General features: G+C 55.0%; 1 protein-coding gene across 1 annotated transcript; it reads left to right on the forward strand.

The window, feature by feature from the left end:
• Window positions 1-117: 117 nt before the first annotated feature.
• ATPAF2 (ATP synthase mitochondrial F1 complex assembly factor 2) lies at window positions 118-11,005 on the forward strand. The gene is made up of 8 exons (XM_020914001.2): window positions 118-416; window positions 4,945-4,989; window positions 5,232-5,377; window positions 6,090-6,187; window positions 7,488-7,568; window positions 9,173-9,285; window positions 9,664-9,779; window positions 10,500-11,005. Exons 1-8 carry the CDS (start codon window positions 284-286, stop codon window positions 10,635-10,637), a joined length of 870 nt encoding a protein of 289 aa, XP_020769660.1. The 5' UTR covers window positions 118-283; the 3' UTR covers window positions 10,638-11,005.
• Window positions 11,006-11,089: the final 84 nt, after the last annotated feature.

The raw sequence follows: 11,089 nt of genomic DNA on the forward strand, positions 1-11,089 counted from the left end.
TGGCGGGGGCCGATGCCCTCTGGGACTTGTAGTCTCTTTCCCGAGGCGCGGCGCGGGGGCGGGGTCGGGGCGTTTGTGATGCTGATTGGCTGTGGCGTGCGCTGAGGCGCGCGGCGACGGCGCGCTGCGAGTGTCGTGCGCAACATGGCGGCGCCCAGAGAAGGTGAGGGTACCGGCGACCGGTGAGAAGGTTTGTGGAGTCGGAGCACGCAGCGTGTGGTCCCTCCGCTCCGTGTTCCCCGCGCTCTGGTCTCGAGCGGTCGTTCTCTGAGGCCCCCGCGCGATGTGGAGGAGCTGCCTTCGGCTGCGGGATGGGGGGCGTCGCCTCCTGAACCGGCCCCGAAGTGGCCTCACCGCCTCCGAGGGGTTGGAGCCAAAGCCCCCTACCCCCATCCGGGCCTATGTGCCCCCGGCAGGTGAGGGAGGCCAGGGCGGAGCAGGCTGAGGGATCGGCCTTGCAGGGTCACACGTCGGGAGGGAAGTTCCCCGCGAGGGCAGGGATCGCTCCAGGGCACACGCGCGTCGTTTCCTTTTGGCAGGTGCGATTTTTCACTGGGGAAGCATCCTTGTTTTCAGGCGGGGAAATTCGACTTCTGGGTCGGGATTGCGCCAGGGGCGCAAAGCATACTCTGAGAGATTTGCGGGGCAAAGGCCAGTCTGCTAGGCTGCTTTCTGTGTCCCCGCGACCGGTACTGAAGGGGCCTAAAGCTCGGGCTTTTAAGTCTTCCATCCCGGCCGCTTGCTCCGCAGCTGTCCTGTCCCTGCCTCCTCTGACCTCCCAGAACACCTTCCACCTCTTCTAAGGAGTTGACATCCCGTGCCTTCTTCCTGCACTTCCGACTCGGATGAGACTTTATGTAGCGGATCTTTCATTACTTCTAGGGAGAGATTTTGGGATAAGAGTGGGACTGTAAGTAAGTGAAGACAGTAGCGCTTTCCTGCCAGCCAGTTAGTACTGTGCTGAAGGCGAGGGTAAGAAGAAGGTCACTGTGGTGTTGGAGCTGTTCCGAGGAAGCCCGTGTGGCCTCCAGCTTCCTACCAGCTGTCCCAGCCGTCAGCTGCATAAAGAAGAAAGGTCTTCAGAGAGCGTTCCTGTCCAGCTGAGGAGTACACCGGTGAAGTCAAAGCTGGGGGTCTCTGCTTACAAGTTGTCTGTCGTCTGCACAAGTGGTTTAGCTTCTCAGTGTCTGCCTCGTCTTCAGAGACTGCTTGTGCTGGGTTGAGGGAGATGCTGTAGATAGGGAGGCCAGCCTGCCACCTGTTTTTGTAAATAGTTTTCCTGGAACCCATCCCCCCTCATTCATTGACACACACCTAAGGCTGTTTTCACTATGGTGCAGAGTTGGCTGGTTGTGTCAGACACTGGGTGGCCTGCAACGCTTAAAACACTTTGGCTTTTTACAGAAAATGTTTGCCAACCGTGCTGTAGATGCTGGAGCGGTTTGGGGGAAAAGTATTTAGTCATCTAGCCTGTTTATAGTAATTGCTGTAGTAGATACATTTGCTCTGAAGAATTTATAAACAGCTTCATTGAGATGATGCACTTAGAATTCACTCGCTTAGAGTGTACAGTTTAATGGTCCCTGTTGGCTCAAATGGTAAAGAATTCCCCTGCCTTGCAGAAGACCTGGGTTCAATCCCTGAGTTGGGAAGATCCCCTGGAGAAAGGCATGGCTACCCACTCCAATATTCTTGCCTGGAAAATCCCCGTGGACAGAGGAGCCTGGCGGATTACAGTCCGTGGGGTTGCAGAGTCGGACATACTGAGCGATTAAGCACAGTATGCTCAGAGTTCTACAGCCATCAGTTCTAGAACCTTCTTATGACCCCAAAGGACCCCTGTACCCTTTAGCTGCCACACTCTGTGTACCCCCGTGCCCCATCCCTCCATCCCTAGACAACCACTACTTCACTCTCTGTGTCTGTAGATTTCCCTATTTTGGACATTTAATATGAATGGAATGTGGTCTTTTTTTGACTGACTTTTCTCCGTTTAGCGTATTTTCAAGGTTCTTCCTAAGGTTAGCACGTGTCAGTACTTCATTCTTTTTCATAACTGGTAATACTCAGTTTGGGGACACACCAGGTCTTATTGACCCAGTCATTCATTGATGAACATTTGAGTGGTTTCCATCATTTGACTGTTCTGAATGCCTTTGTAAACACTTGAATACAGGTTTTTGTGTGAGAATGTGTTTTCATTTCTCTTAGGAGGTACCTAACAACAGACAGGACGTCCCCAGTGGCTCATTGTTAAAGAATTCACCTGCAAGGCAGGAGACCCGGCTTTGATCTGTGGGTCAGGAAGATCCCCTGGAGAAGGGAATGGCAACCCGCTCCAGTATTCTTGGCTAGAGAATCCCATGGACAGAAGAGCCTGGTGGACTGCAGTCCATAGGGTCACAAAGTTGGACACAACTAAAGCAACTTAGCACGCACGCAAGAGTAGACTTGCTGGATCAACCGGTAGCTAACTAACTTTCTGAGGATTGGCCACACCACTTTCCAAGGTGGTCGTGCCATTTTACATTTCCCCAGCAGTGTGTGAGGGTCCCAGTTTCTCTGCCCCCTTACCGACATCTGTGCGTCTGACTATAGCCTTCCTAGCTGGTGTGAAGGACTGTGATTTGTATTTCCCTGAGGATGAATGATGTCGAAGAACATCTTTTTAGGTGCATCTTTTTGGACACTTGTGCATTTTCTTTGGAGAAGTGTCCATTCAGATGCTTTAACCATTTCTGAATTGGGTTACTTGTCTGTTTATTATTGAGTTGAGAGGGTTTTTTGTATACTTGGTCCCCCCACAGTTGGCCCAGAGCCGCCCCAGGATTGTGGGCAGTCAAAATGTAGCTGTGAGGCATAAGGCCCGCGAGGTGGCGCTGTTTAGAAAGAGACCGCTCGGAGGAGGCGCGGCCTCCGCTCGCGGTACATTGTGGGGGTTGCAGTTCTGTCCCGAGTAAAGGCCTGCCCGGAAATTGAGGCTGATGGAAAAAGCATTAACTGGCCCGGGGAGCCTGGGACAGGACGAGGAGTGTCGGGGGAGGTGACACAGAAAATAGCCTGTTTCTTTATATGGATTGGAGCAACCTCACAGGAAAAAGGGGCCGCGTGGACATCAATTTCCACTTACGCTCTCTTCACAGGAGCTGCTTGTTAGCGTTCTCTGCCTATACAGCCAGTTTTCTGTTGACCGGCTTTTAAAATTAAGTGCTTCTCCACATTCGCATTTCTTTGTATCTATATAGTCCTTAAAATTGCCATTTAAAAGGCACCGAGTGTGGTTTTATCAAAGAAACAGATATTCTGTAAAGGGAGTGATTTGTGCTCAAAATAAGGGTTCAAGGTGATTAGCCTGTCTCTCCCATCTCCAAGGATAGGATTTCCATTGCTGTCAGCTCACCCTCTCATCACTGAACATGTGGGTGCTTCACGGGCTCCTGGTCTCATGACTTGTCTCGTGAGACCCAGGACCTGGGAGGGTCCAGGAAAAAAACCTCCATCTTTTGAAATTGGTGAGTGTGGATTCCACCAGTTGAGTTTTCCAGATCCTGTTCTCAGCGCCGTGTGAACCCCCAACGTGACTCCCTACTCCGCCAGCCCTCCTTGAGGTGAGCTGCCAGGCTCCTCCCCAGATCTGGGCCTCTCCAGCCATCCTCTGCCCCGTGACTGCAGGCTTGCCCTGCCCACCAGCTTTTTAGCTCCGAAACTGCTCTCTGAGGCCCAGCACCTTTCTGTGAGCTGTTCCTTCTCCTGGAAACTCCCCACCCCCACGCCCTGGAAAGCCACCAGTTCAGGTGGGCCTGCCCACTCTCCTGTGGATCTTGGGTGCCATCTGGCTGTGAAGAGGCCTTCCTCTAGCCTAGATGAGACGAGCCTTCCCAGTGCGCGTTTGCAGCTTGTCTGGTCCTCTGGCATCCATGGTTGCTTTATTGTTCGGCTGGATTAGTGTCTGTCTTCCCATGAGACAGGATGCACCTCACGAGCAGGGTGGCTTTTGAGTTCTGCTCTGGGAGGGGGCTGGTCCTCAGCAAGTTTGTTCCTCCCCCCAGCAGAGCCCTGAGCCCACTGGCTGGCATCTCTGATCAGTGCAGAAGTGGCCTGGCCAGAGCAGAGGAGGTGGGCAGAGGACGAACACCCTCTTGAGGGAGACCTTGCTATCCTGGCAGCTTTGTGAAGTTCAGGCTCTGTTGTCCATCTCTGCCTGTAACCTCCCCGGCTGCCCCTCAGCCCCCGGGTCTCTTTCTCTTGACCTATCTCCAGCCCTTGGCATGTGTAGAACACTGCTGGTACTTCCTGCTGGTGGGTGGGCCCTTCCCCCAAGCCCTCCCCCAGAGATGAGTCAGAGTCTTCGGAACCGCGCCCCCCCCCCCCCCCCCCCCCCCCCAGCCCTCCGCTTCCTGCCAGATCTGGCCTTGAACTTGCTGCCCCGCCAGGCCCTGGAAAACATGCTGGATATAGTCTGGATGCCTCGACCCAGGTCTCCCAACAGATGTGGGGTCTGCTGGACTCAGTCTTACCTGCTGTCTGAGTGAGACCAGACTGGCACATAAAGCAGTGGTCAGTGGGAGCTTCCTATTTTGGGTCAAAGGTATGAGAGAATTACTATTGTGATTTCAGACAAAGGTGGTAAATTTTGCCATCGTAATACTTCATCATGTTGGTGGTCACACCATCTGTAGATTCTAGTGTGTTGTGCCCGGGGGTGGAGGGGTGTTGGAGAAGTCTTGGGGTCAGGCAAGCTGCAGCTTTGTGACACGGCCACTGTCCTTGGGAGCTGGTGGGGCTGTGGCTCCTCCTCCCCTGCTTTTCCCAGTAGCTATTGACCATGTGGAGAGAGGAGACTGGGCGCTGCCAGGGAAGTCTGGATGGTTAGTCAGTGTCAGTTGTGAAGTCATGAGCGCCTCCACTCCTTTAACTGCCCCTTTTGAAAAATCTTTCCCACAGAAAGGAAGAGGTTCTATCAGAATGTCAACATCTCACAGGGTGAAGGTGAGTGGAATTTTCACCGCCTCTTGTTTTTGTTTATTTCTGTGAATGGGAGGTGAGGGACACTTTTCACCTCCAGCCAGCTCCTTAGTGAGCTTGTCCCAGCGCTCTTGTTGAGTATGTTTCTATAAGCCGCTCCCCACGAAGGGACTTGGGGCATCTTACATCAAATCAAGTAGCTAAATATAGGGGTGATCACTCCATTCTGCCTATCAACCTGAGAGGTTTCCGTTCGATCTTTCAAGGTGGCTTCGAGATCAACCTGGACCACAGGAAGCTGAGGACGCCCCAAGGCAAGCTCTTCACTGTCCCCAGCGAGGCCCTGGCCATTGCCGTGGCCACCGAGTGGGACTCCCAGCAAGACACCATCAAGATGTACACCATGCACCTGGTAACAGGTCACAGCCCACCCCTGTGGCCACCACAGGCTACTTGGGGCCCTGGGCAGAACTAGGAGTCCTGTCCTGATTCTAGTAAGGCTCTGGGAGGCCCCCAACAGACAGCCCACCCCAGCCCCCCAGCCCAGGGCCTGGCTTCTCCAGGATCTTGGGACACAAGTCCTTCCCTGACCACTTTTCCACTGCAGCAGCCACACTTTGTTTGGTTGGCTCTTGTGTTCTCTGGTGGTCTGGGTCAGGAAGAGACGATGTGGGGAGAGTCCATGTGTCCTGGCACGTGGACCCAGGTCCCAGGCAGGCTCCTCGGCCTCAGGTGAACCAGCTTCCCCTGGACTGTGGGGGAGCAGGGGTGACGGCTGCAGACGGAGCCTTAGAGTGACTCTGCAGCCTGCAGTCGACAGGGAGGATCCAGAGAATCTGGCCTGGCCTGGCAGCTCTGTCCCCCGCCGTCTGAGGCTCAGGGAGCTGGGTGGTGAGCGACTTGCCCAGATCCAGCAGTGCGTGAAGGCTCCTGACTCTGGTCTCCCTGGGCCTGGGTGTCCATGGCTCTGAGATGTCACTGCTGTCACAGTGGTAGCACCTCCTGGAAAATACCACAGGGCCTTGTGGTACAGAGCCTGAGACCTTGGGGGAGTTCATTCCTCCCGGAGCCTGGGCAGGGACCTCAGGATGCTGATGGGCTTTCTGTCTGTGCTTTTGATCCAGACCACACTGTGCAACACGTCTCTGGACAACCCCACCCAGCGGGACAAGGACCAGCTCATCCGGGCGGCCGTGAAGTTCCTGGACACCGACACCGTCTGGTAACGGATGTGTGGGTGGCCTTTCCCAGGGCCCCAGCAAGTCCCTTGGGCCTTTTGCTCAGGGTGGTCTCCGTGAGGAGGCAGGGGGCCCTTTAACCCCGGGAGAGAGTACGTGCCAGCTGCACTAGTGTCGGGAGCAGCCCTCCTGTCCGGCCCAGCAGCTGTCCCCCAGCCTGGCATGCAGGGTGCTGTTAGCCTCTGTGGCTGTTGCAGGCTGCACAACCCAGGGGGTCACTTCTGACCACTAGCATGTTCTCACAAGCATGGTCATCGCTTCTCAGGTGGGATGCAGATGGTCTGTCCTTGGCATCCAGAAGCTGGTCTCTTTGGCTGCGTTTTCGCACCCAGGTTTTTAGGGTGTTGATTGTATATGGAAGGAACAATTGAGCCCCCCAGATGCTCTGGGGTTACTGCCCAGGTGGCACTTGAGGTCTGCTCTGGGGTGAGGGGCAGGGTGGGCCCCTGCAGAGGTCGTGGTGCTGCTGTTGGAATGTCTATGCCAAACTGTGTTGAGGACAGTTTGGTTACAGGGAGGGTGCCCTTCCAGTCCAGCTCAGGGAGGGAGTCTTCTTGAGAGCATCCTGGCTCAGAGAGCAGAGCCATGGGAGCCTCCTTCTGCCCTGGGCAGCACTCCCTCCATCCCCCTGCACCCCCACTGCCTCTCTGCCACTTATGCTCACACCAGCCTGGCCTCCCTGAGCTCCCCCATCAGGTTCCTGTCCCCAGCACCCTTGAACTCAGCTGACCCCAGCTCTGTCTCTTGGTCAGAACAGTGGCCTGGTCTCAGGTGGCATCAGGCAGGGCCACCAGCAGCCGCATCTGTAATTGGGAGGGAGGCGGGCTCACAAGGGCTGCACAGACGGCTGGGTCTCGCCACCTCTTGGGAGAGGAGGGGACGGCAAGACGCAGTGATGAGCTGGCACAGAATCCTAGGACCAGGGGTGCAAGTCTGAGGACAGTGTAGTGTTACGAGCAGCACTGGGCAGCGCTGTGGGCCCTGACTAGTCAATAACCAGGGACGTTTGGAACAGTGGGACTCAAAGTCAAGGGTCCAGGGAACCCTTGGAGGGCTTATGAAGCTGCAGGCTCCTAGTCTCCTCCCTGTGAGGGTGTGGGTTTCCAGCAGGTCCTGGATGAGCCCTGGGCCGCTCTTTGAGAGCCCTACTAATTTAGGAGGAAGGCAGGGCGGAGGGGTGGTGGTAGAGAGGTTTTCTGCTGTTGCCTTTCGTGTTTCTGTATCTATCACTGGATGAGAGGATTGTACTTTTTTATTAATGGAGGAACTTTTGCACTTAATTAGCTACAGGGTGGAAGAACCAGAGACGCTGGTGGAGCTGCAGAGGAATGAGTGGGACCCAGTCATCAGCTGGGCCGAGAGGAGGTGAGATGCCCCGCACCTGGCAGCTGGGGTCTGGGCCACACTGGACAGCCAGGGCCCTGAGCTGGTTGACGTTCTGAGTTCAGGGCACCAAGGGGCCTCAGACAGTACAGGCCCCCTTGTGGGTAGATGCAGTTAAGGGCTTCTGCCCCATTAACTGTGTGACTCTGGACTGGTGACCTGATTCCTCTGGGCTTCCCTTTCTGTGCGTGGGGCTCGTGACCCCTGCCTCCCTGGGTGTCGTGAGGAGTACATGGAGGGCTGCACACTGCTGGGCACACAGTGGTGCCCACACTGGCCGCTACCATCCTGCTCGTTGTCACAGTTGCTCTGTGGCTGAATCACAGAGCCAGGTGTGTGACCTGGACACACATGGAGGACAGTCTGGGCAGGGACTTGTGGAAGGACAGTCCAGGGACTGGTGATGCCCAGTGGTTTCCTCCCAGGAAGACACTTGTGCAGAGTGGATAGACCAGTGATGTGAGCAGGGTTAGTTCAGGTTTATTTCATCTGTACACATTTCCTGAGCACCCATGATGTGTCGGCATCCTCTGGTTTTGTAGTAAGAGGCGGAGCCAGTGCACTGAAGGATCAGGTAAAACCTGACAACTGGACGCCACGAGAGCACCGTGAGGATGTGATCCCGTCTCACTGTGGAGTTCAGTGATGTGAGATGGGAGCTGGGTGCCTGCAGGTTTTTGCTGTGGTACGAAGTTGTCCGCTTTGGGTGGCACTTAAGATTTCTCACCCATAATATTAATAGATTACAGGAACATGTGGCCCCTTCCTGTGTTTCATTTGTACTGTTAGAAACTTCAGGAAGAATGTTTCTAAACCAATGAGAAAGATCAGTGATATATGAAAGAAAATTACAAAAATTGCTTTCATTTCATTACGTTTTTCCTGCATTTTACATAGCTATGATTGTTCTTGAAAATGTTTTGTTTTTGAAGCCAGCTCATGCCCACTGGGACAGTGCCTTGTGTGTGTGATGGAGGCTTATTAATAAATGTGTGAAAAAGCGATTGACTGATACAGGATTGTGGCTTAGTCGGTAAAGGATCTGCCTACAGTGCAAGAGACGCAGGTTCGATCCCTGGGTGGGGAAGATCCCCTGGAGGAGAAGATGGCAACCCACTCCAGTATTCTTGCCTGGAGAATCCCATGGACACGGACAGAGAAATCTGTCAGAGTACAGTCCGTGGGGTTGCAAGAATCCGACACAACTTAATTACTAAACCACAGGATATATACAAATACCATTGTAAGGAAAACAATATTTGAAAGAAGCCTTTTATAGTTCACATGTGAAGACTTCCTTCTGAAAAGCAGGCAGCCCACAGGTCTGATGGACCTTCATGCTAATGAGTTCGAGTTTCAGGAACTGCCTGGGCTCCTGCTTCCTGACTTGCCAGCCCTAGCTTCATGCATAGCTGCTCTGTCCTCTGCTCCTAAGGGACAGAAGGTTATAGGTCAGGAGACCTGATAGCAGTGGCTCCCAGGACCCCCAATGGGGCCTGTGTGTGCTGGGCAAGCTGGGGCTTTGCTTCTAGGAGGAAGTGGGGCTGTGCAGACGGACAGACTCATGCAGGGCCTCTTCCTTCTAGATACGGTGTGGAGATCGGCTCTTCATCCAGCATCACGGGGCCCAGCATCCCCGCCCGGACTCGGGAGGTGCTGGTCAGCCACCTGGCCTCTTACAACATGTGGGCTCTGCAGGGTGCGTGGTGTTTCCTGTGGGCCTGGAGGGTGGGCATGATGGGCATGGTGTGCAGAGCCCAGGATCACCAGAGCACTTGGTTGGTGGGGGAGACACTGCCATCTGGTTCATGGACTGGCAGGCTCACCCCTCCCAGGAGGATGTGGCTGTCTCTTCTTCAGGAGCCTCCATTCCAGTCCCCCTGGCCTGGCTCTAGTCATGGGGGTGGAGTGCTCGCTCTGACGGGCAGAGCTGGGTCTGGGGCCTACCCAGGCAGGGCCAGAGGAGGGACCCCTGAGGAGAACAGAGGCTCCTGAGAATGTGGAGGGGCTGGCACCCCACCTGGCGGCTCCCTGCACATAGCAGGACCCTGGGGCCAACCTGGCTGTGTCCCCGTAGGGATTGAGTTTGTGGTGACCCAGCTCAAGTCCCTGGTGCTGACCTTGGGCCTGACGGACCTGCACCTGACAGTGGAGCAGGCTGTACTGCTGTCGCGCCTGGAGGAGGAGTATCAGGTGAGGCGGAGCTGGAGCCCCACTGTGTTGGAGGTTCAGGGTGGTCTCCCAAATGCCCTGGGGCCACCTGTGTGCTCACGGAGGCTAAGCCTGTACACACAGACAGGCACCCTGGTCACCGAGGCTGCTGCGAGTCCATGTCTGATGTAGTGGTTCAGAATGAACAAGGCTTGGCTGCTCTGTCGTTGGCATTTTTTTAACTCAGAATCACCGTGTTTTCTGCAGTCCCCTTGTTACTTCTCCAGCTTCAGAAGGTTAATTGCTTTTACAAATTGACTCCTAGCATGATGAAAAGCCTTTTGTTATGACAGTTTTTCCCAAGTTGGTCTAGTTATCTGCTTGGAAAAATGCTAGGGGGAGAAGCTGGTTTGTGTCACGAGAGAGCCAGCGACTCTGGTGTCAGAGTTGGCTGGGTGGGGGTGGGGGCAAGCAGCAGGAGCAGGAAACCTGGCTTCTGGTCTGGGCTCTGTCCTTGGCTGCAGGACCCAAGTGGGGCCGTCATTCCTTAAACCTCACTTTCACCCCGACAAAAAGTTCTCTGAGTATAAAACGCTTTTCAGATGTTCTGGACATCCCGGAATGCAGGCATATCCCGAGTGTCAGGGTGGGCAGGCCAGGCCTCTGTTCTCACCTGCCATTCCCCTGGATGCCTCCTCCCCTCAGCTGTTGGGGGTTATGGCTCTGGCAGTCACCCTGCGGCCTGTCCTGTCCTCTCCTCAGATCCAGAAGTGGGGCAACATCGAGTGGGCCCATGACTACGAGCTGCAGGAGCTGCGGGCGCGCACGGCCGCTGGCACCCTCTTCGTGCACCTCTGCTCCGAGAGCACAGCCGTCAAGCACAAGCTGCTGCAGGGGTGACACCGGCCCTCGGCCTGAGATGGAGATGCTGTGGCCAGTGGAGGCCAGTTTGGGCTGAACCAGGGCGCAGGTACCCGTGATTGGTCATACTGAACATTTCTCCGCCTGGAAGTGAGAGGAGCTGCCACTCATCTTGTTCCTACTGTCATGTCTGGGTCCCAGAGGCCACCCCGCTGACCTGCAGGACACTCACTGCCCAGCAGGACTTCCTTGTCTGGGAGGTTTCGGTGGCCCTCAACCTTTTTTTTCCCCTGGTTTTTAATCAAACTTTTAAAGTGAAACTGTCTGCTTCTGTTTGCTCCTGTTGTTTTAGCAAAGTGATTTACTTTTGAAAATAGAAAACAATCTTTGTTGTTTCTGGGTTAAAATCCTGGGCAAGGTCACCTGCTGTGCACACATCCTGTTCAGGGAGCCACCGCAGGGCTCCTGCGGGGGAGGCCGGAGGAGTCCGC

This window comes from Odocoileus virginianus, chromosome 17 (genome assembly GCF_023699985.2).
Source record: "Odocoileus virginianus isolate 20LAN1187 ecotype Illinois chromosome 17, Ovbor_1.2, whole genome shotgun sequence".
Lineage (NCBI taxonomy): Eukaryota > Metazoa > Chordata > Mammalia > Artiodactyla > Cervidae > Odocoileus > Odocoileus virginianus.